The sequence below is a fragment of the Aquila chrysaetos genome, chromosome 3 (assembly GCF_900496995.4).
Source record: "Aquila chrysaetos chrysaetos chromosome 3, bAquChr1.4, whole genome shotgun sequence".
NCBI lineage: Eukaryota > Metazoa > Chordata > Aves > Accipitriformes > Accipitridae > Aquila > Aquila chrysaetos.
Genome location: NC_044006.1, coordinates 63716232 through 63742223, shown reverse-complemented (window position 1 = coordinate 63742223; position 25992 = coordinate 63716232). Strand labels below are relative to the sequence as shown.

The following is a 25992-nucleotide window of genomic DNA, read 5'->3' as shown; positions in this document are numbered from 1 at the left end:
GCAATCATGACAGCTTCACAAAGCTGTCATGTTTAAACCCAGTTTTTAGGTAGCAGTCAGTTTTCTAATATGCTTTTTTTCTGAATGAATCAGTACCACTAAGTAAAACTGTAGTGTTTATAATCTTTTGTTGTATTATTGCATGCATGTTTTCTTGCAGTGCCATGTGACAGAGGGTTATTATTACCTGTTGGGAGAGATAGGTACAGTTGCTTGTTTCAGTGTAGCTAACATTTGTAAGACTCAATCATCTATTATGCAGTGGAATTCCTGTCCTGTTAGCATTGATGATGAGAAAAAACACAGAACTTTTTTTATTTTCTTGAGAATGTATATGTGGTGTCACATGACTTCCAGAGTTTTCCTCCTCACTTGAAAATTGACCTAAAAGCAAGGATTAGTCCTAAGAACAATCTGGCTGAGGAATACTGGAGGTCTGTACCTTGCCATGCCAGTCCTGCCCATGAAAACAAGCCAAAAGGAGTGCTTTACGCAGTGCTTATTCTCTTGAGTGCTCTCCCTGTATCGAGCGCTCTGATTTACGGGCTCTCTGAATCACCTGATGTCTTTTTATATACCCCTCAGTGGATTTAACTGTGTAAACTTTTGTGCTCTTCGTACCTTGTGGTGAGGAGGTCACGGTTTGATTTCATGTGTGAAGGAATAGGTCTTTCTGCTTCTGTTGCTGTTGGATAAAATTGATGGATTTTGAGTTTTCTTCCTTCTGAGTTAGACTGTTCAAAAGTGATAATCTCAAGGTCTGGAAAATGCCTGCTCTTTTTAGTCATTGCTTAAAGTTGAAATGGAACTTTTAAGAGAGTTTTGTTTCTTTTAAATACATCTAATGTAATTTTCAGGAAAGGTATTTAAGACAATTTCCTTACTCTTTCAATCCATAACTGACAGCAAGAACTGTTTGTCAGAGCCTTGCTGTGAGAGTGGGAATAAAATACCAATTTTAGAGCGTGATTTAAATTATGTAAAATAATGTTTGCTTACTGTATAAAGGCTACATGAATCTTTTAATGTTTCTAATGATTCTTATGTTGATCTACTTTTCTAGATGATTATTGCTATTACAGATTTTCTTACGCTTTTTCATTTGATAGTATTTCACTGAAAATTTCTGATGGAGAGGAGATATGGCTTTCTGTATTCAGGGAATGGTATTTTTGTTTTTCAAGAGGCGTTTTTTATTTAAACAAATTGAGTCTTCTAAGAATTAGATGGCTATAATAACACCATATTTTATGTATTTATTTTTAATATTTTCAGGTTGCATGTTGTTAGTACATTCAAAATAACAACTGTGTAATGCTGGTTTGCTTGGCTCTATGATTAAAAATTCAAGCCTCTTCTTCTGATACACCATCCTTGTATATCAGCTATTATGCTCCTGAGTTTTGCAATACGCAAATACATAGCTGCTGTGTATATAAATTATTCTTATTCAACAAACAGCTTAGTACAAAGTCCTCTTTCATCTCTTTCTTCTAGTTGCTGATTTTTTTTTTTATGAACACAGTGGGTTTTGTTGCTAACGGTGACTAAACAGAAGTTATTTATCAGGGGGTACACAGAATAAGAATAGCTTGCACTGAATTTTCTTTTCATCCTGAAGGATCCCTCAGAACTTTGTAAAATTTGATAGTTCCTACACAACAGGAAATACTTTGTTCTCTACATAAAAAAATTGCCATCTTAAGGATAGAATCAGGAGGAAGCACTACTGAAAAAAATTAAGCTAGAGATGTAGCGTGTGTGTGTCAATGAAATGAAAATAACCCTCTACAAGCAGAATGCAGTTCCCTGGCCAGGAATCTCATCAAGATGTGGTGGTCTGCTACAATAGTCTTGACAGATCTGAGCACTCTCTTGAAATCCAAAGCCTGGATATAGTGGAAACATTTTTGTCCTTAGACGTTCACCAGACATTTATCACCAATCCCACCTCCATTTAGCTTGGAAAATTAGATGATATGAGTATCTATGGGAAATTTTGCCAAAACTCAGTATATTGCTGGGGACAAATATGCTGTTAGTAAAAAAAAAAAAAAAATCAAGATCTGCAGAAGTTCTGATTTTTCATTGCACAATTCTCTGTATCCCTCCTGTAGCAAGTCTCATCACTATTATCATCATCATCATCACTATTTCCTTTTATTATTATTTCCATTATTTATTACTCTATTTATTACTTTGGTTAATACTTCATTCTTAATCACAGAATAGCTGTTGCTGATTTCTTGGTGGGACAGGTTAAGAATCACTTGCCATGTCAGAGCAAGAAAGATCCTCTACTTGTGCAAGAGGCTTGAAGTGTACCATTGGTCTGAATCCCATGACATCAAAATGCTCATGAGAGTCACTCATAAAGTAATACTTGGTTTTGAACATATCGTAAGGGTGTTCAACAGATTTCTTACACCTTCCTTTAAAGAGAAAGCAATAGCAAAAGCACAAGAACCAAGCCAGATGCAGTATCGTGACAATGCAGTGTAGTAGGGGAGCCAAGTTATCACAGCAAACTGATTAACCAAACTTCAGGGATTTTTCAAGATTTAAAAGGACCTGGAGTAGTTGGGTTCTTCATGAGTAAGCCTGTTGTTCATTTTATGTCCTGTGTATGCTCAGGGTTTTTTGGAGCACTTTACGTTGGTGGTTTAATTCAGGTCCAAACTTATTTTCTGGCCTATTATAAGTCTATACTGTTATAGGTTTGAAGTGTTGCTGTTTGGCATGTTTTTCCTTCTAAGCTGAAAGTCCTCATAGACCTGGAGACCAGCCATTTGGTACTGGAGCTCTGAGAGTTCTTTTTCTGCACAGACAGATGGGAACTCTTCTTACCCCATAGTTTGGTATGGTCCTCAGGCTACGCTTGTTTAGATTGGTAACTTGTTCAAGAAATTTGAGCCTCATTGTCCTGAGATGAGACACACTTGAAAGGGAGAATGTTTTCGCTCCCTTACTACACCGTCCAAAATACTTTATATTATTACAGATTACCTTGCTGAAGTTGAATTAATATATGCAAAACTGGACTTGAAGTGTATTCAGAGTCTAAATTTTATAGCACTTTTCTAGCCCGAGGGAAAATTATTGTCTTGGAGAGGTTTGTAGACAGCTCGAGCAATGTCTTGGATTTGCAGATCAGTCAAATATACTGATGATTACTAGGTTTGAAGTTTCTTTGATGTTTCCTTGTAAAGTTTCTCACAGTACTTGCAGAGTTGCTTTCTCCAAGGGTATTTTCTGTCCACTTCAGCTGAGCTCTCTACAAAGGATGTATTGAGTCCATTGCGGAGGTCTGTCTAACCATCTGCTGGAGGTGAAGCCTTTCACCTGTTTTTAGCTTCATCTGCAGTGAAAAGCATAGGCACGTCAGATGGGTTTTCTCCTTAATTCCAAAGCAACTATTAAAATGTCAGTCTTCACCCTTGTCAGATATAAAGAAGGGTAATGAAAAGTTAAAAATGTTACTGAATTACTGTAGCCTCTCAAATGGGATGTTCAATCTGCCGAATGCCATAAGGTTATACCTTTTCACAATCAATTCTTTGGAGACGTTATTAACTACAGAGTTAACAGTCTTGTAGGCATTATGTTTGGAAAGAAGTACATTACCAGGCTAAACATTAACCTGTCCGTCAAAGAAGCTATTGCTGGGCAAAGAATCAGCTGTTATGCAAACTGAACACATTCATTTCAGTTTGACAGTGATGAGATGTTTGCCATGCAGTACCTTTTTCTTCCAGCCACTTCTTCAGCTTTCTTCAGTGATCTCTTCTGAAGCCAGTTTTTCCCCCTTTGGAAAGCTATACAAAATGTATTATCTAGCGCAGCAATGACTTTAGCTAGCTCTTTACAGATAAGGTTTTATTTGTTTGTTTGTTTTTGAATAATTGCATACAAAGGTAGTGATGGTAATGGAAACCTTTCCAGAAAAGAGGAGAAAATTCCTTTCCCCTAATTCAACACAATTTTTCCATATCTGTAGGAAAAATAAAGCATGAAAATATTTGTTGTGTCCGTAGAAGCAGTTTATGTTATGGAAATATAAGTTTTGCTATATATTATTACTGCGGTGCATCATAGTTTTAGAGCAAGTTACAGTTTGTTGTCAGAGTAATGGTTGATTAAGCCAGTGCTTTTCTTATGAGATGTCACAATTTTACTAATTGTTTTAGTAAGAGAATACATTTCCAGGAATAAAATTCATGTAGTGTCATGATCATTCAGTAGAAATAATGTTGTGTGTAGTGAGAGTTAAGACCAAACATTTTAAGTGACAGATCTTTTTAAGTCGAGCATCAATGTCCAGGAGGAAAAAATAGTTTTAAAGATATTCTATCACATAAAAAAATATATGCAGCTAATTTGAAGAAATCACACTTAATAATTAGCCATTGCCTCAGATAATTAAATAATTTTCATCCAGATTTGCAAATCCTTATTTTCCTTAGAGCAAGTTTTAGTTTACTGTTTCTAGATACTGAAGTAACCTCTGTTTATTCCAAGTTAAGTTTTTAAATGTTGATAATTCTGTATTTCCACTGTCATCCAAATAATATTATATAATACCCCATCCTCCCAACCTGGTATCTCATGAATGTATCCTGAAAAACAGATTTATTCAGCTTAAACCATAGTTATGTTACAAAGCATTGCAATGAAAATATTCTTTCTGATATTCTTTATAACTTTTTGGTCTGTTTTGGTGGCATAAAGTTTTCTATAGGTTTAAAAGTTGCTTCTGCTTTTTATACAGTAGTTTGAAAATTGTTATACAATCTTATGCATTGAAATGATTACTGGAAAATATAAATATGTGTATATATTTATCCCTATAAAAGCAGCAGTAGTAGTGGGTTTATAATATTTATGTGCACATTAAAACTGGTTTTTAGTTGGAAACAGTGTTTTACTAGTTTGTAAGAATCCTCTAAATATCATCTTTTAACTGCTACTCTCACAAATTAACCCAATGAAGTCTGCTACCGAACAAAGAATAATGTTGAGTCTTTATTATCTCTCTTTCATGTACATGATGGCTCTAGTTTAAGCATTTTAACAACAGTGTTAAAACTTACTTGAATTTGGTGGTAACAGAATTAGGTAATCTTTTTTTCCAAATTTTGCATGTGTGCCTCCAGATTATTTTTTGAAGGAGAGAATTAAAATTTGGAATTGTTTAGCTCTTGCTGTGAGTTCTCATCATCTTTCACAAGATTAAAGGGTTCCAAGTTCCCAGTAACAGTCAAACAAGTTTCAAATTTCATGAGGGCAAGATTGATCAGGAGAAGTGATGAGGTCTGTAAGTCCCCGTTGAACTCATTCTTTGTTTCTACCAAATGATTTGATGCAAGAGAAGATACTGTCTTCTGGGACAGCTGCTTTTCAGTGGTTCCCAGTGACAGGACCTGAGACAATGGGCACAGACGGAAACACAGGAGGTTCCCTCTGAACATCAGGGAGCACTTCTTCACTGTGAGGGTGACTGAGCACTGGCACAGGTTGCCCAGGGAGCTGGTGGAGTAGAAATACTCAAAAGCCATTTGATCAGGGTCCTGGGCAACTGGCTGTAGGTGTCCCTGCTTGGGCGGGGGACGGTTGGACCAGATGAGAGGTCCCTTCCAACCTCAACCCTTCTGTGATTATGTGGTCTTCTTGCAGTAGGCCGCAGATACAAATGGTGTATATTACTTTCAGACCTCTGCATAGGAAGAAGCGTATAAAGTGAGACATAGTTAATTTTATTGCCTGTGTTGTGTCACTCTTATGAGTAGCATTGCAGTTTGACATGACATTTTATCAGCTGTGATTATATATTATTCAAGGCACTCTCTGCCATTATTTAGTTTTTGGGGTTTTTCTCCTTTTTATTGTTCAGGTAAATATCAGCTGTCTCCAACGGTGAACATGCCTCAAGATGACACTGTCATTATTGAAGATGACAGGCTGTCGGTCCTCCCTCCTCATCTCTCTGACCAGTCATCATCCAGTTCCCACGATGATGTTGGGTTTGGCACTGTTGATGCTGGTGGATGGGCTAAAGCTGCAATTAATGAGTCAACAGACTGGTAAGAGCATGGTTTAGTGGAAGGAAAAAAGAGATGACTGCAGTTATGTCTTTCTCTTTAGTTTAATTTTTGGCTACTGCTAATATTAATCTTTTGGGTTTTTTCATCACATTTAGATTTCTGTATTTTCAAACTGTTTCAGGAAGGATGTCTCTACAGATAATCTGTTAGACTTTCTACTTCTGATCGCAGTTTTGTGCTCTGTCAAAGCACATTTGTGGAAATTTTACTAATTGTTATTAAGACCAAATCAGTATATGGCTGTGTTAATTTGATGATTTAATATTAATTTAGTTGCCAACTGAGCTAGCCTTTGTAAAAAAAAACTTTGCAAATTTAAACACTTGAGTTTATGAAAGATGAAAGAATAATTCCATTTGGAAATTTTAATTTATAAACCTCACTGTAAATATTTCTAAGTCTATAAAACAAAGATTTTATTTTTGTATTCCAGTATATATCTAGGAGCCTTTCAATACTTCTGTATACTTTCTTGATTTTCCTAATAATGTACAGTAATTTTGGAATCTGCTTAGAGGTCAGGGCAGCTCTTTGTTTTGCCTTAGTGTTAATGCTTGTGGAACAAGTACTAGTTCAGATTTCTTCATTATGCATGACAAAATACCTTTCATATCATTATATGATTTGTAACTATCATGCAAAGGCAGTGTACTGTAATAGCTCTACATTTAAAAATATGGAAAGTAATAGTTCCACATTTAAAACTATGGAAAGTAACTTTATATGTTTAATCTAGAGTAAAAATAATTTCTGTGAATCTTAGGTTGAGTCTCTAACTACTTTTATACATTTTAATATGAGAGTCTTAATGAGAAATGCATTGAGCTCCATTATTGACTTGCTTAGGTTCCTGGCAAAGAAATACTGTTTATTGCTTAGTTAGTACAATTAATACAGATCTAAGATTTAATTTGCAAGTCCTGTAATTATCTATAGTAATAGCAAAATAAAAGCCCACCCCGTACACTGCCGCTTCTTGGAAGCTAGATAATTACCACAAATGGTGTGAAGTATATGAATTTTCTTATTTTTCTTGTCTCTTGAGCCTGTTATGAATGTGTCAGCAATATCTTAATAAAACAGCAATAGCACCTGCCAGCTGATATGCACCTGTCAGCTTCTTCTTTGCTTTATATTAGTTCATTTCATCTTATGTCCAGGAACTGAGTTCTGTATTTTAAGCACTGTTTTAATGATTGTATAAAAAGGTATTTTTTTTCATCCTTATTTGCAGTTTGTTTTAATGTTGCAGCTCTTCTTTTGGACAAGTCATACCTGTAATTTGGACCCTTGAAAAGTCCATCTGTCTTTTGTAAAAGCTTTTAGAGCTGAGATTCTGAGACATTTAAAGAGAATAGTACTCAAGGCTGCACATAATAGCTTATTGCTGAGGGAATTTTTTTAGCCAAATATGAGCAAAAACCTATAGCATAAAGTAAGAGCCCATTTGAAACCTGCAAATGCTTTTACATTTCCTTCTACAGCGTATCTTGCTATTCATATACTTCTTTGAAAATGAAAGTAACAGTAAAGAAAATGGAGATTAGATATTGTGGAATTGATCATGCTCAAAACCTTTAAATGTGTGTATGAGAAATGGTAAGGGTCTTCAGATACAATTGCACTTAAAAGAGTAGATCAGTGCAGCGCCTTACTAACTAATGTATTCTATTTGTAAAAAGGTAAATAGCACTAGAATTAGATTGTTGCATTAATTTCCTGCTGCTAATGGATGAAGGAAGACTTGTAAAATGAAGGTGCATTGTATGATTTTTGCTGGAAGGCACAAAGGGTAAAACTAAGAATATGGATGAAGGGTTATCCAAACAAGAATGGCAGCTGTTCTGAATCACAGAAGAAAATGTAAGCTTTTCCAGCCTCACAATATCTCCCTAATCCTTGATGAAAATGTTATGAAAACAAAGGGGCAATAAGACAGGATTAATAAGTGGAATTTTAATAACATTGAGGGTCAGAAGACGGTTACATTCTTTTAAGGATCAGCTGTCATTCCAGAAATCTTATTTGTTAAGTATGCTAGAATATAGTAAATTGCATTTGGCATTGCTTAATGACTTGCACTAAATTCACCTTCTGTCTTTTATTAATGTAGTTGAAAAATATTAAAATGAGGCATTTTTAGGGGCATTAGTTCCTCTTCTGTGCTCATTGGCTTTGCCAGTTGTGGATCTTGATGGGGGCTTTTGAATACTTTTAGGCAATGTACGTGCATTCAAACTCCTGTGGTCCGCTCCTTCCTTAATAACGAAAACACGCTCGTGGGTCATTAATAATAGAAATAAACCAGGACATGAAAACTGATGACTCTTCATAGGGCTCAGATATTTGTACTGTAAAAAGGTATGAGATATCATGATGTCAGAGCGCAAGTAATTTTTTGGTGCCAAGTAGCACCTTTAGTATGCAGGATACTATGCAAAGATGCAGTAATAATCCCCCTAATAAGTATGTGTGGAAGGTACGTGTGATAAGGGCATATAAGAGAAGCAGAGACAAAGCCCCTAAAGGCAGTGTCAGTGGAAACACTGGGATCCAATCTCCAGAATTCCTGGTTGCTGACACCATGTCCAGACTCCACTGCTCCCTACAGGACCTGTGGTGCCCTTTTTGAGTTTTATTTAACTTCCAAGTTTTAGTGTGTTTTTAGGAATTCAAGTTGAATATATATGTGCATGCTGTATTTACATGAAAATGATATTCAGCTGTATTAGAAGCTTTATATATATGGATCAAAGCAAGCTCATATGAAAAAAGAAGCATGCAGCCAAAACAAATAGTTTTAGAAATTCACCCTTTTTGAAGAAAGCGTCACAGGATACATTTTGTTCAGCAACATGAAGCCGGTCATCTTTAACTAACGTGAGCTGTGTTAACAGATGTTGCTAGAGAAAATTCTCACTTAGTAAAACCACATTTTTCTGGCCTTCAGAGACAAGGCTGACTAGCAGTGAGCCAGAAACTCCTGTGTGGCCTTGGGAAAGTCATTTATGATCTGATTATGAAAGGTGTTGAAACCCTGTAAGTTCAGTTGAGTCACTCAGAGGACGTTTTCAGACTTAGGTGGTTCTTATCCAGCTATGTGTTGTGCTGCTGTAAATGCTAGAAGTGTATATTGGCCTTGTCTGTTTTATCTTTCTATCATGTGGAGATAATTTTTTCCGTATTTTGTAGGAGTGAATGTGAGGACTAAACGGTTATTTTTTGAGTTTGGGCTCTGATTCATCAGAGCTTTTAAGCATATGCTTCAAAATGTTGCTAAATTGTGCAGGCATCTCTGAAATAGTTGCAATAATTAAATGTAAAACATTATGAGCCTGAGCCAGAAACATTAAAGTCAAAAGGCACTTGACATTGACTTTATTCATATAAGCTCTGATTCTGCTCTCACTTAAGTATTATATGCTTGTCACATGCACATATCTTATTATTTGTAAATCTGCCACTACTGGACTGAATTTCTTCTAGGCTGCCTGGTAATGCAGGTAGTCATTTTCATCCTTTAAAGTACTTGATGCCTTTGGACACTTTTCCTTACATCTCTTCACTGTTGTGCCTAATACCCAACTGTTTCTTGATCAAAGATGCGTCTATAAATTATAGTACATGGCATACATAAACACATATATGCTACAGAATTTAAAAGTATAAGTTGGTTTCTGCAGAAATTCACTATTTGGCTGTTTCTCACTAGATATGGGATGTGTATTACACTTAGACCTTAAAGTAGAAAATAATTCTTTTGAAACATGTTACTGAACAGTAACATGTATGTATACAATATTTTGAATGGCATTTAGTCTATTCAGAGATCTCAGTGACAAAATATTTAGCTTTTTTTATCTTGAAGTACAACAACAATCAAAGGGGCCATTTTTGAGGGATCTTTTTCCTATAGGATAGATATCAATGCTGCAAAGTACTCATTTTTTCAGTATTTTATGCTTTTGATTTCTTTTTGTGCCAGCTGAAGTAGAAATCTAAATTCTTCGGGCTTGCCTTCAGGCTCTTTTTAATACTCTCTCATTTTCCAGGAGTCAGAAGATCTTTGTGTGAATTTCCTTTTGTATTGTTTATTAGCAATAAGCAGTCTTGGGGTTTTTTTTTTATTTTTTTATTGGTTTTAACATGCATTGTGCTCATGGTGACATATTGCAAGCCTAGGGTATAGCTTGCACATCAAATTTTATCTGCATTCTTGTGTTCATGATTCTGGACCATTGTGGTGAATACTTGCTCTGTAAGGAAGTAATGAGTGGAAGTATGTTTGTCTGTCATGGCCAGGTTAAAACCAGGAGATGCTGTGAAAAAATTACAAGCAATTTCACATATGGAGAGAAATTTTAATGCGAAGTCTTTAAATGAAGAAGTTTAAAGCTCTGTGGGCTTCAGGCAGGACAGTTTCTATTTATGCTTTACTAAAAACATTTTGTGATGAAGAAAAATCTGTTAATTTGCTATCAACAGAATATATTTGTTTTTCATGAAGAAAAAGGAACTGGTTTATTCTCCCTCAAATTATTCCTCTGTTAGGGCTGTATATTCTGATAGTGTATGTATAGTACACCAGATATGTATATCTTTCATTAAAGCTCATAAGTGAAATTCTTGGTACTTTTTAACTAGAATTGCTCAATGCAGTAAAACAAATCCATCGTGTATGTAACTGACTACTTGCAGTGGTTTATTTAAAAATGTGCACTTTATCATTGGTAGAAGTCACGTGCTAAATAAATGCTTTTCTCTGCAGAGTGAAAGGTTGCGTGATCTTGATAAATGTTTGCATGATTTTTTTCCCTTCCTACAGCACTCTTAGTCCAGATGTTGATCCAGTGCTTGCCTTCCAGCGAGAGGGTTTTGGACGCCAGAGCATGTCAGAAAAGCGTACAAAGCAATTTTCAGATGCCAGTCAGTTGGAGTTTGTTAAAACACGAAAATCCAAAAGCATGGATCTAGGTAGTGAGTGATATTTTTTCAATTGTTTTATTTGAACCTGATTTTCATGTTGTAAGTATATAGATTCTGTAACTCCAAACACATTGTTTATGTGCAGGACTCCTGCACGTAATGTCTACTGGTGGGAAGTAAAGTATTCTTAATGTGAATGGCCAAGTGGCCTGTGTTTTGTTTGTACCACTTGTAAATGTCTATACATTTAAATATCGTAGCCTTATGGATATATGGTTATACATAAACTTTAAAAGTATTTATTAAAATGGAGGTGAAAAGTACATTTACCAATCCGTATAGAATAACTGCGTAAAACTGTACCACGCTGTGGTTCTAGGTAGACAGGATTATTCTCAGTTCATGATTATAATGCAGTTAGTCTTAAAGATCCTTCATAGTCTCTCATTTTGTAGATATTTAAGATATTTCGTAGATATTTAAGATATTAAAGATGCGAGTAGTTTTTTTTGAGAGTTCATTCAGAATTAGAAAATGGGGCTAGTCCAACATCTGTTTGAGACCTAAGTTTTAATATTTATATCAGAAGCCCTATAAAGTAGCAGCAGCTAAGACAGGCAATCGACTATAATAATTTTAACTGATAAAACAACTGAGAATAAGTAATCGCTAACAAGCCCACCTATTTTTCTGCCATTGAATTTAGATTCTGAAGTGCAGACTCTAGTAACCTTAAACAGTGAGTTTTGATTGTTTAAACACACAAAATTCCCTACTCAGAATAATAAAATATAATACGATTTGCTCCTTTACAATAATTGTGAATATCTTAACTACAATCCCTAATTCACCAACTTCCTCAGAGGACAGTAAGGTTGGTGGTATTGACTTGTCTTGACTAGTTGTGATGTGCTAACGTGTAAATAACATATTGTACCTGCCTGTGATGTGAACATGACTGACATTGCATGAAGGTTACTGGTTTGCTGCCATTTCTACCCAGAATGTTTGCTTACTGTTGCAGTTTATTTGCATGAAGTATGACATTGCTAAGGTCCCCTAACTTGAAAAAAAAATATGCAAAACAGAAGGAATGTTGGATGCATGTGGGGCATGGGCACTAACTGGGCTAACCGTTATACATTTACCTTTTAACAGTAGCTGACGAGACTAAGCTCAGTACAATGGATGACCAGAAAACAGGTAAGAATTGACAGTAAGGCTGTTGCTATAGAAACCTTGGTCAAAGCAGCTTACCACAATTACAGAACTGCCAGTCAAATTGCATGAAAACATGAATATTCCAGTACTTGCATGGCTGCTTTCTATTGTTGTGAGTAATCAAGTCGTACAGAAAAAGAAAATTCTCTATAGAGATAAGTATTTAGGGTAATATATTCAACCAGGTCATACATGTGATTGTAAGTAGACACCTGTTTCTGCACTTTGAACTCATAAATATTCACAGTTGTTTGTTTGGATTTTATGTTCATTCAAAAAAATCTTGGTAAGTCTCCTAGCTTCAAACTCTAACGTACAGAGAGATGATGTAGAAGAGTTGAATGTTTGGCTATTACAGTGCTAACACAGTGCTTGGAAATAATTATTTTAATTAGAAAACTGCTACCTTTGCCTTAAGTGGTCATCAGATACATGTTGTGAGTTGGGTTGAAGATTATTTGTGCAAGTTGATTTGCCTTTGGAGCTGAAACCTGAGCATCGTAACAGAACAAAAGAATATGTAAATAGAATCTTTTCCACATACTATCGATCGTAACATTTCACACAATGATAATGAGAAATAGCTTTCAAAGCATATTTTTTATTAGTAATTAAAATAATGCACCAACTGCAATTATGAACCTTTATGATTTATTAATATAAGTTAGCTTTTGACCTTTGGAATGCTATTTTAATTAGGCTAGATCCAGAGGACACCATAACATTACTTAGCTCTGATTAGGAACAATTCACCTTTTTAACCCAAAAATATTATTTATTTTAGCATGATTTGGGGAGTAGGGCATTCCATACAGAATTTACAATTAATAATTCACAACTGCATCTCTGTTTAACCACACTTTACAACATGAGTAGGAATACTGAAGAGCTGTAAGTAATCAAGTGATAAAAATATAGTTTTTATTTGAACAACTAAAACTTCTAGCTCTTAAAACGTTGCAGAATACGGCCACAGACTTGCAGCTTTACGAATTGAGAATGCGTACACAAAATTAAAATGTATTAATGTTTTGAAGGATTAAAGCCATCAGAGTGTGAATGTATGAATTGTGTTAATGGTTGTGGTAATAATAAGTGCTTAGGAACTGGCTTCACCCCTGAGCATTATTCACATAAAAAGGAGTTACAGATCAAACTCAAAATTATTGTAAATTATTTTTCTTTTTTCTTATTAGCCTGCCTATTTGAATGGGATGTGATTAGAATGGTGTAAAATCTGTGTGTTTTAGTAAAATATGATGCTTAGGTTTTTAAAAGTGCGTAGTGTTTCTGGTGGTATCAGTAGAGGGTGGTATTAATTGAGTGTAGTTTTTCTCTATGTGTAACACCTGGATTAAATTCTGAAAAAGAGATAAGTCAGACAACTTGGGTGAAAGAGCATGACCGTAACCATCTGGACTAAGCAGTTACATATTTTGTGCACAGCAAGCTCAGTGGCTGGAAAAAAGGAAAAACACCTTTTGCTGTACTTTTATTTTATTTGTCTTGCATGCTTTTAACCAGGTTTTGTATATAAACACTGGATTTCTCCCATTACTGAAGATGGATGCGGTTGTTAAACCACTTACCGTAGTTTGTCTTAAAAATCATCTGGTTCTAAGAAAAAAAAGGTTTCAAAAGTGTGGTGAACTATGTTTTAATGAACTCTAGAAGCCAGAAAACTTCAGCATGTATTTACTTTAGAAAAAATAAAAACAAACTCTGTTACAGTCAAAGTTTGACTTAATAGTATTGGCTGAAAAGGAAAGTGTAGAACTCACCCGTCCTAGTTACTATAATAGGTTTTTAATTATTTTTCTTTCTATAGTTCACTTGAAGTGCCTAATCCTTGCAGTGTTTACAGTTCATCCTAGAGGTTAGAAGTATATTCGGTAGCAATTGAGCATGGCTCATTTACTGAGTCCCAGGCATACTATAGTTCTAGGTGGTTATTTTTCCAGGTACACATTGTGAAAATTAAAAAGAAAGAAAAAAAATAAAAGAACATTTGTTTAAATTGTTTGTTTATTTATTTTTACACAGTGCTTTTTAAATAAACTGTTTTGTTAAATGGAATTTAGTAATGCAGTTGCTTGCTCTATTCCTCCCCTGCTCTCTCCAGCCCAAGTGTTACTCTTTTAGTGTATGAATTGAACTAGAAGTAGGAGAATGTATCAAATCTAATGGAGCAGCTGTTAGTAAATAAATAGACTCACCGCTAATGCCCTTTAAGAAAGCGTTTAGAAAGTAGACTTTGTGCCTTTGCAAAACTGGTTTAATCAAATCGAGGGAAGTTTTTGGCATCAGTTGCTGGTAGCGTTTAACCTGAGTCTTAATAAAAATAGCGTTTCAGAAGGAAACAAAATTGTCATTTTAAATCATTTAAAAGAAAGCGCTGATGAAAAATTTCCCTTATAGCCTTTAAAATGAGTCACCGAAGGAAACACCACGTATCCTTCGACACCACGCTTTCCGCCTTTGCAAATCGCCCAAGCGGATTTGTGGCGCTCTATAAATACTTGACGTAAGATGAGAGCAGTGGAAGCAGAATGAGTTGTTAAAAAGCGTCAGCGCAAGGGAAAAACAAAGGGCTGGGAGCAACCCATAGGCTTCACGCGATCTCCGCGCATTGAACGTCCCGTTGGGTCTGCACGTGCTGTGAAGTTACGTGGTGGGGGCCGCGCGAGGGCAGGTGCACGCGCCGCCGGCCCGGCCCGGCCCGGCCCTGCGTGAGCAGAGGGCGGGCGGGATCGTGGCCGGCAGGCCTTGGCTCGGCCGGCAGGCCACGGCTCGGCCTCGTCCCCGTCCCCGTCCCCGAGGGCTGGCCGGCTGGGGACGTGGGGAGCGGCGGTGGTGCCTGCGTGGCGGGCAGGGGCTGTGCTTGGCGGGGTGGTGTCGGCGCCTTACGCAGCCCCTGAGGCACGGGTAGGGGCGTGTGGCACCTCGGGTAGAGCCGTCCGGCTGAGCGTGTAAGCGGGGCGCGCGAGGAGGCTGCGCGCGTGGTGGCAGTCGCGGTAGGAGGACTGCTGTGGTACGGGGGGGCGAGTCTGCCTCAAAGGATATTTGTTAAGAAAATTGTCGGAAGGGAAAATTTTGATAAACTTCAAATGTTAAAAACGATGAAAGGATCCCTTTTATCCCTCAGTCATACAGAGATGCTTTAGGTAGATGTGTCTTTTTCTCTTCTTTTTTTCTGCTTTAAATTCTGGTGTCAAAATAGGAGTAGAACTCGTTCTGAGCAGATAACATTTCTGATGATTACCACCAGCGCTGTAAAGGCTGGAGGAAAATGCTGACATTTTTGTATTTAGAAAACAAGGTTTTGATGTGACTCATAAATTTTAACAGAATCGATTTTAAAGAAAGTTTTGCGTTTCTCAATGGATTATGGGTAAACAGCTCACTTTCTGGCTGGTGAATTCTAGTAATAAATTCTGAACTCACTCAATTTACAGGGAGGCTGAACTATATATTTTGAAAATAGTAGACTTGCTGTGAAGTGGCCATGGAAGATAGTGACGGTATTAAAATATACATAGCTTTATGATCACAGTGCTTAAACTGCTTGCAAAAGGACATTTCCCTCTTTCAAAATCCGCAACCTGTTCACATTTGTGTTCATGGCCACCCAAGTTCAATAAATATTCCTATCATTTCTGTAATCCATTATGAGTTTTACAGTACTCAAGGAACATTAGATCATATCCCATCTAGCTTTTCCTTTGGGAAAGCACAACTTACGTAGATACAGTTCTCACAAAGATCTGTATTGGGTGGCAGGAAATGGAATTTTTTTTTAATGTCCTTTATGAACATAAATGGGCACATAAATGCCTTCTTTATAATTACTGTTTACAAAAAGAGCCGCTCAGTAATTACGAAAAGATATATGAGCACTTCATTTAGAAGGTTGCAAAGCAGAATCTGGAATAAGGAAGTTTACAGTAAGTTGCCATGTAAGAGGATACTCTTTCCTTTTGTATATGAAATTGAATCTGTCAAACAGCTGGCTTATATATGATTGTCCCATTTCCTCTTTTTTTCCTTCAAAATGTTGCATTCATTTTTCCTGTCTCATGGACTGTTTTTAACAAAAGACAATCTTGAAAAGTAAAAACCAAAATAAAATCTCATATCTTGTGTACTGCAGGCATTAGTGGAGGATTAGCAGATTTTGGCATATGCTAGCTAGAAAGTGGACAGTTTTATAGGGCACTGTCGAAATTGGCGTTCTTCTACTTGGTAAAGAGAGTGTTACGTTAAAAATACTTGCCTTAGACCTCAGCCCATGTTCAGAAGTTTGGTGAACCTGGACTGCAGCTTGTTTGTACAGCTGGGAAGCCATCAAACCTCCCTTGTCCCAGCTGGCTCCTCTTGTTCACCCCAGCAGCTGTGCTCTGCCCCCAACCATCCTCCTGACCCTCAGCCCTCCAACAAGTACGGGCTGTGAGTGAGGGTGGCTTCTTCTAAGAGGTTTGAGTTCATCAAGATAAAATTTCTCATTTGTTGGGATGTGTTTATTTCTGGCCGAGGGTCCAAGCAGCAGGACTCTGGACTGCTGGGGGAACCAAACTGCAGGAGCTGTGTAGACCCGTGAAAGAGGATTTTTGTGTTGTTTCTATTTACAAGTTCATCTTATCAGTAGGGCAGCTGAAGGGGAATACTTTGACAGCTGCTGTTTGAATTTATTTGATCTGAGGGATTTCAGTTTAATGTAATTGCTCAGACTTTAAATAGCTGAATAGAAAATTAAAGTGTTTTCTGCCTTGCTCCATCTCATACCAAATTAACAAATGACATGGAGAAGACTTGCCATGCTGCTATTCTGCAACCCTTCTGTAGGTCCAGCCACCGCCTTCCTCCCCACCCAATAATGAATAGTGAAAGAAACTGGTTTTAGTAGTGTAGTAGCAGTTTTTCCTCACTTAAGGTAACTTCACATACCTTTGTTAAAGAATGGTGACAGATACTGTCTTTCTTCTTCCTTCCTAATATCTACCAGAATAAGGATCAACTCCAGAGCTTTACGTTATTCTGACATAAATACTTAAAAAAGATAATTTTCCTTTATTGCATTATTCACACCAGACCATGCTTACAAATGTCTTGTTCATTGGTTTGGTATTCCTGAGGGTTCAGGTCTTGGCTCTGTCTCTCAGTGCTGGCTGTTTTTGAAATTTATCTTTCTATGCCTCTGTCAGATGAGGACACTGATATCAATGCAGTAACAACCCACCACCTGGGACTGCTGTGGTGCCACAACACTCTTCTCTGTTCTGCTCCCTCTGGGTAGAGAAAAAGTGAGGTTTCCATATTCTAGGTGAGGGCTCTGGTCTCATAACTTCAGGAAATGTGGGTGATGATGGTGTCCCATTTCATCTTGCTCTCCAGCCCCAAATCCTATGGAAAATCTGGCCAAGATTATACTGCACTTTTGAATAAAATAACTTCAAATAAATGCAGTGATTTTATTTCCCCTGAAAGATTTCTTCCAGTTTTAACTATAGTATGAGATCTAATTAATTGTGCAATTGTCAGCTGATTTGCACTGTGAGTGTGTGTATCTAAAAACTCAGGCTAGACATTTGGTCCACAAACCCAAAAGAAAAGTCCGGATGGAGGAAAGGCTTTTGCAGAATACTGTCCGGGGCTTTCTTGGCACACCGCCAGACATGCTGCAGCGATAAGAGCTGCCCTCAGCCCCAGCTGTAGTGCTGTCCAAACATCAACCTGGTGACTGCCAGGGATGTGCTTCTTTTCCAGCTGGTTAACTGGTATTGCCTGACTAATTGGGTCCTTTCCACAGATTATTTTTAAGCAACTTCACAAAATCCCAGCAAGTCAACTGATATTTCTCAGAAGTATTTCATTATGAAATTGTTAGCAATTTGATGCAAGTCTTTAAAACTCAATTAAAAGCAAGCACCATGTTCCTTGAAGCCAGAAGTCAGGCTACCTTGCAAGACTGTTACTCTAAACACAGTAGGATTCATGCCCGTAATCTGCTCTCTGTTCATCATTTGCTAGTAGAGATGAAATTTTCTGCTCAAACCAAAAATAATTAGTAGTTTTGTTTGATGCCACTAGATATGTATCTCTGCTGTTTTTGTGAGCTATGTTTTTTAAGCCCCATGATTATTTTATCATTCAAATTGCTTAAAATAATGATAATGGATGTTGGTCTCTCTTCACTGATTTGAAAAGCCACACATTGCTCACGTTGTCGGTTTCGTTGACTATGACTTGACATACTCATTCACTTCTGAGACCAACAAATCCGTGGAGAATTCCCTACAGATTATTGAGAGATGATGTGAATAATGTTAAGTGTGTCCCCAAAGACTTTCAGGATGGATATGCATAATCAAGCATGCAGTTCTCAATACTAATTCTAATTATGTTTTTGGTCTCCTCCCCCCCCCCCCCCCCCCCCCCCCAAATCACTAAGGTTCCCCAACCAGAGATGTGGGGCCTTCATTAGGTCTGAAGAAATCCAGCTCATTAGAAAGTCTGCAGACAGCCGTTGCTGAGGTGACTCTGAATGGTGATATTCCCTTCCACCGCCCGCGCCCACGAATTATCCGAGGACGAGGCTGCAATGAAAGCTTCAGAGCTGCCATAGACAAATCATATGATAAACCTGTAGCAGATGATGATGATGAAGGCATGGAAACTTGTAAGTAAACTATTGCTGTGCATAGAGAATGTTAACAACATAGGTTAATTCCTTTAGAAAGTGATTAAGAGTAGTAGAAGATAATTTTAGGAATTTAAAAGAATAGAACTAACTTCTTCAATTTTTTTCAGGCTTTTTCCCTTCATATGCATTAACAGATTGCAACACTCTGCAGCTTCCTTCTTTTCTAAAATAAGCAAATAAGATTATTAGGAGTGTGTTTACTTGAATTACTCTGAAAATTTTCTCTAAGAGCTAATTAATTTACTAATGTAAATTAGAAAAAAATTATGCAGAAAGACAAAAAACCACTGAATTTCTTTTACAAAAATATGTGCATCTAACTTTGAAAGAGTACATTTGTAGTGTCTGGGGGAAAAAAGAAATCACTGTCCTTTAATTAGAGTGAGTAAGGCTGGCAGATCTAATAAAATATAAAGTTAATGATCAGCTATTACCCACCCTAATGGGCATTCATTTACATTTGCAGTTCTTTAACCCGAAGTATGACCCAACATGTGGAGAATGTCATTAACATAAAAGAATCACTTCAAAGCTAACCTTATCATTATTGAACTATGTAAGAATGGGCTGGTAAAATGACAACTGGTATTGAATGAAAATAGTATGAATGGTAAATTACCTCAATCAGGGGTTGTATTAAAATTATTGAATTTTTAACCTTCATGTTGTACTACTTTCAACTTGTCACACACCAGCAGAATTTTTTTTAATCAACCTGCAGCTAGTTAGAAGTTTATGAATGAAGATGATGGTGGGAAAGTTAAAGTAGAGAAATATTTAGCCTGAATGCTAACAGAAAAGTCTTGAAAAGAGACTTTTCACTCTCTGCTCTTTTAAAATTTTTTTACTTTCAGAAGGTCTGTTTCATAAGAGCCGTTCCCTAATATTCTTTTATAAGCTACTCGCGTAATCACTACTTGTGTAATCACTCTTTTATTTTTTTAAAACTCTTCGCTTTTTTTCCTTAAATCTGCCTCTTTCTAAAAGTGTTCTGAGACTGAAAGGGAGGTCATTTTGCCAGTCACTTTTCTCAAAGGTAGTTACGGACAGAATTAATTCTGCTTCGTTTTTCCAGCACCTAGCAATTTCACGCAGCAGTGAGGCTAAATGCTGGTCTGGTGATGCTGGCTGTCAATCTATTTCTAGCCAGTAGAAGAATAGGTATGAGAAAATGTCTAGTGATCATTCTCATTCTGCCAAACTGCATGCCCATGGTCTTTTGGGATGTAAGACCATGTTTTTCTAAAAGGCCTTGTTTGGTGTGAGCCCACTGCTAGTAATATCCTGTTTTGAGGCAGCAGATATGCAAGGCTTATGCAGAAGTTACAGATGGTTTAACTTCATTTGATCAAAATATAGCAAAACTGTTGTCATGAAATGCTTTCTAGGTGAGTGTAGGTTTATGAGATTACTGTAAGGAGTTTTGAGCTTGTTGATGCAATGCATAGAGAGTAGCAAGGAAGTATTTGGTGGCCTTCGTATCCTTTGCTTGGGAGTAGCGGAAACCAGACAAAGCCTTCTGGCTGAAACTGAAATGCCGTGGGGTGAGTCTTTGCCCTCATCTCTCTGTATGGATGAAGTTGTCTAGCACTGGTGGACTCAGAGCCATCTCAGTGTCATGGGAGAGCAAGAGCAAGGCTGTTCTCAAATCTCACATGGTAAAGAAGGGCTGAGCAAAGTGTGACCAAGCTATGTGCGTAGAACTACGCATTCTGTTGAGTTACTTGTATTTTAATAGCTTCCACATATTATAATAAAACATCTAAGAAGTAATCCAGAAATTTGCAGTGCTAGGTTAATGGAAGCAGATAAGTAGCAAAGCAACTACAGTAAGTTGGTTGGACAGAAATCAGTCTTCGAGGTCTTCTCCTTTTCATGATGGCTGTGGGAGCTTAAGAGCTGGCCCAGCCATATGTTGCCTGTCTTTCTGAAAACATGTCTGTGTTAAAGCTGAAACCACTGCAGTCTGTTCCAGTTTGTGTAAATTATATGTGGCCTTAGGTTCCAGAGAATTTGCCAAATGATGTCTTCAGCTGGACATAGCCTGGGCACATACGAATATGTAGAAGTTAATTTAACAATCTGGTCCTAACATAGCTAATGCCTCACTGCTGCCATAACGACATTGCCCAAGTTTTTAAAAATTGTGTTTAATTATTCCATAATTGTTTGAAATTAAAATGTGGCTTTCTGTCATTATAAAACCCAGGCAAATATGTTGGTGGTCAATTTGCTGATGCCCTTGAGTCTGAATCCATTTGTCTTACTTGAATTTTTTCCCCTTTCTCCTCCAAGTGTTTCAGTGCTAAGAGTGCTGCTCTCTTCCAGACAGTGACCGTCTTTGAAGTAGCAACTAATAGCACTGCAATATATTGTATAGAGGAATTCTTAACATCATCACCCCATATACAAAAGTCATAAAAATACAGGTAACGTGGCAAAGGGGCTGACTCTCTTCTGAATGTACTTGCTGTCCTTAGAACAACATGCTATAAAATTACTAAATGTAGGATGAAAATCAGATAGCAGTGACCAGTTCTGGGGTAACATTTTAAAAAGTATTTGAGAAGATGAGTTGAAATTTTAATGGCTGTAAAGAAGTAACATTTGTGATTTGTGAAAAGGTGTGGGTGTTCAGCTTTTACAGATCATTTTTCCTGCTTTTTTTTTTTTTCCTTAATACTTGAAATAGCTGACTGGAAGCAAAATGTTTATCTTCAGTGTCTTGAATGAGAACAAGGCATTTGGATTGGGAAAGATTGAAAAAGCTTTCTAATCTTTTGCTGAATCTTAATTGCTAGAATCTCGGGCTGTATTAAATATCACAATAAGAGGCCTAGAAGCTTAGTGGCAAAATAGCTTCACATTAAGTAGCTTTGATTCCTCATGTGCATCTTTTCCATTTTATGGCCTAATTAGGAGAATAGCTTCATAATACCTGTTTGTGTCGTTCTCCATAGTACAGTGTGGTTCATGAAATGACACTAGTTTTTAGGTTTAATTGGTGTTTAAAGTATACTCCAATTTAATTTTTTGGCTTCAGCATCCTGAGTGGGGAGGCAGGAGGTTGCAGGAAAGGAAGGAAATAACAGCACCAAAACAAATGCTTTCTGTGTTTTGCAGCAACCTAATGTCATTACTGCAACTTAAGAAAAATTAGAAGTTTCATTTGTAGGCTGGGCTTGAATTTTAATTGAGCTGTATTTGCATTCGTTCTAAACACTAGTAATTCGGTGTATCTTAATTGCAGAATGACTGTGCTGCATAAAAGTGAAACAAGTTTCTTCATGTTGAGTCCTTTTAAGAAAGCTGGAAATCTATTTACTGCTGTAGAGACACCGGTATTTACTCCATGAGAACAGGCATCCTAGTTCACAGGGCTCAGTCTAAGCTACAGAGTTAATTGCAAGCAAACTATGTATGATAGACAGATATTTACTGCAGCACAAGTGTGAAAAGGAGGCAGTATTATCTCCATAGAATATGCAAAATAAATAATAAGAGGAAGCATTGTTATGACAAGTTTTTCACCAATTCAGCATAGCACAGTACATTTAATACACATTTAGGATTAATTTAATGTATTGTTATGTGAATATGAACAACCACAGGTCAGAATTGATTCATCTTTAAAATTCTAGCAATGAAGTACCAAGTAAACATTTTACTTCAAAATTTGCCAGAAATTTAATGCATATTTTTTACTAATTATATTCGTTTGCAAGTATAATCTTTTAAATGTCTAGTTGGTTTTAACTGGAACAGATTGTAGCTATAAATTAACATGCAAAAAATTAGCATCTCTATTCCAAAGTGGTTTTCTACTACTCTTTTAATAATAACAACTAAATATCATCCCAGACACTGATTAAGAAACACTGTGACCAAAAAAAGTACAAGTACAGCTAGTACAGAGGCATGTATAGGACAGGCCTATTAATTTTCTAAAATACAATTATCTGAATATTAAAACTCTGTTTGCAATTGAGAAGCTGTATCATCTGCTTAACTCACAGCGGTCCTGAAGACAAGTTAACATGCAATGCCGAGACCTGTCCTTTTTTTTTCCTTTTTTTTCCTGGTGGTTCGTATTTCAGAGTACTAGTTGAGATTCAAAAATAGTTATTAATGTTGAGATTTATCTGACATGGTATGTTTTTCTTGAAATATGTGTATGTGATCTTCCAGAGTTGGAGAATGTTTATAGAAATCTTGGGATATTCAGTGAATATGTACTAAGTCTGTTGGACAGATCTGTGTATTGTAATATTAATGAATAAACAGTATTTTGCAGGCAAGTATCTGAGAGAAGAGACAATATCGAATGGCTTTCAGTCAGTGATTTGTAGACTTTTCAGGTTCAGTGAATTACTTCTAAGGTGAATATGAATGATGACTAAGAAAAGCAAGTTTATATTCTACAGTAGTCTATGTATGAGAAATTTCTACAGAATTACACGCCCTTCTATTGGCTGTGGAAGAGTCGCTGAGGTCTAGAAACAATAATATTAGCAGGAGTAATTATAAGAAGTAGTAAACATGCTGAACTAAAAATTGATTCTTTTTTCCTTCTATAAGCCATGGCCATTTCTAAATCTTACTGACTACAAAAACCCCCTTTCTTTTCCATAGACTGTGTATATATAAAGCAAAACTGTATTTTTCAACTTCTACTGCCAAAAGTTGTTTGGAGCCTTTGTATTCATTAGAGTGACAGGAGACAGTGCAAAGTATGCATCTGTGATCCTAATTGCTCCTTCATGCTGTCTGTTGGAAAATTAGGAGATGGTGTAGCCCTACTTATAATGTGATGATATAAAGTGTTAGGGGTCCTGGAAGGTCACAGCTTCACCAGCACGCAGTGTAATTTTTGGACTTGGCTTTAAGTTAAGTCAAAATGGTTGCAGGATTCTGACGCACAAGCTTGAAGTGTTTTATTTCTTTCTCACTAGGCAACTGGAGGAGTTTTCAGGTTTTGAATGGATTGTTTCTTTTGGCCATTTTTCTTTCAAACTTTCTGAAATACATGTGTTCTGTCTGTTAAATCTAACTTTGGGTATACTTCAGGATTCTTGGAGTCTTGGTCTTGAATTAGAAACAGAGAAGGAATGTGTTATCTGTCCTTAAAGTATTTTACTTGTTCCGCTGGATGGAATCTCCCCACCTGAACCTCCCAGGCTGCTCCATCTCAACCAAGAATAAAAAACGTGGTGCATGATGTGTTTTAAACTGCTCCAGGAAATGAAGTAGTGTGACAAAACCATTATGTTACTTGTAGCAGCAGAAAAAGTCTATTAAGGCTTGTATTGAGGGTTAAGAGTCCTTAATGACTTTCATATTTTTATGAGAGTATTACTAAGAATTTACTGACAAGGCATGCTGCACTGCTGTTGTTTCTTCTTGCAGATATTTCTAAAGCTCTCCTCAGCTGATTCAGATACTGAAACAAAATGGGCCAATTAACATCACTTTGCTAATCCTCTTTATTAATCCATACATTATTCAGAGTACCCACAAAGCACAAATCGTGTTTTGTGGAGTGTTCTGCAAAGGTGAATTCCTTGCTTTTAGGAGTTTAATAGTACGAATGAATATTCCAGGAAACCCCCACATGAGCAAATACTGCTTTTGGGGGGGGGGGGGGGGAAGTATTTTGTGGTTGTGCATATATCCTGCTTCAAAATACGTTATGCAATATACCAAAAAGCCTGCCCTTGTTGTTTGCTCTTATTCCACTGATGTTTCTTAATATGTGCTTTCAGTGGAGGAGGACACAGAGGAGAGCTCAAGATCTGGTAGAGAATCTGTGTCCACAGCAAGTGACCAGCCGTCCCACTCATTGGAGAGACAGATGAATGGAAGCCAAGATAAAGGGGACAGAAAAAAGGCTGGAAAGGAAAAGAAGAAAGATCGAGATAAAGAAAAGGATAAAATTAAGGCAAAGAAAGGAATGCTGAAAGGCTTAGGAGACATGTTCAGGTAGGTGCTTTGCAATCAAATGTAGAATGAATTGTAAAAAGAAGTTTGATCTTTTAGTTATTTATTTATATTGTGACTGTTTGCTGAGGTCATATTTTACTATACAAATATATACATGATGTATATAGGCTGATCTCTCAATTTTTGAGCCTATGAGTGGTGTCATGAAAGCGAAGCAGCTCGGAAAAGAAGAGGAGGAGATGGCTGGCAGGCTAAAGGGGCTGCAAAGGGAAAAAATGGTTTAAGCAACAAAATGCTTGGTCTTAGAAAGAGTCTTTGGTGATGTCTAAGTAGTGCACATATCCTTTGACAGGTCAAGCAGTTTTGGGTTTTGTTTTTTTCTTAAACTTTGCTGTTCTAATACTGTTCCCAAAGCTTACGTGTTAATGAGTGTTTTTCTTTGCTTTACTATTAAGACTATTTGGTTTCATGGAGGCATGATGCGAAAGAGATGAATCAGTTTGAGATTGAAAAACAGCATGCTCCTCTCAAGGAAAACAGGTTCTAAATCAGGTTGTGTGCTCTGAGAACCCACAGTCTGGAGAGAGGGTCAGTGAAAGACCTGATTTTTACCAAGCAGTGGGTTTTTTTGAAAGGAGTCGTCTCTCGAGCAGACTAAGTGATCTGAAAGGAGCAGACTGCTGGGGGACACCCTGCTGTTCTGTGTAAATGGTGAAACATGACAAACACCTTTGATCACTTGTGGGAAGGGGTGAGAGAGCAAGAAAACCAGCCTTTCTTTTAGCTAGCAAGAGTAAATAAATATATTTCCAAGAAGAAACAATATTAAGGCAGTGTTTGTTTTCTTTTGTATATGCAGTGATTCATTATTTGATTTTGAAGTGAAATACCAGTATTATTCTAAAGATTTATTTATTAACAGTGATTCTGCTCTGAAAACGTGTGAGTGGAGCTTCAGTTAACTTTCATCCTGTTACCTTCTTTATCCTGTAAAACATTAATTGAACCTAGGTTGTAACTGTGTAGGTCCTTGAGAGTTGTTCTTTGTCTGTGAATCGTGTTACAAAATTAGTTAATAGAAAAACTAGTTAAGTAGAAAATATT

General features: G+C 36.9%; 1 protein-coding gene across 18 annotated transcripts in view; it reads left to right on the top strand.

The window, feature by feature from the left end:
* Positions 1-25992, top strand: part of PARD3 (par-3 family cell polarity regulator) — a 461106-nt gene that overhangs the window by 293467 nt on the left and 141647 nt on the right. For 14 of the 18 annotated variants that reach the window (XR_003922618.1, XM_041122444.1, XM_030008342.2 and 11 more), the window contains 5 exons: positions 5891-6080; positions 10927-11078; positions 12186-12230; positions 18697-18924; positions 24711-24927. Coding sequence is in view for 17 of the 18 variants with exons in the window: in XM_041122444.1 (XP_040978378.1) it covers positions 5891-6080; positions 10927-11078; positions 12186-12230; positions 18697-18924; positions 24711-24927 (832 nt within the window). In the remaining variant the exon portion in view is untranslated. The remainder of the gene's footprint in view (positions 1-5890; positions 6081-10926; positions 11079-12185; positions 12231-18696; positions 18925-24710; positions 24928-25992) is intronic. The other 4 variants (XM_030008341.2, XM_030008331.2, XM_030008329.2 and 1 more) reach the window with 2 other exon arrangements.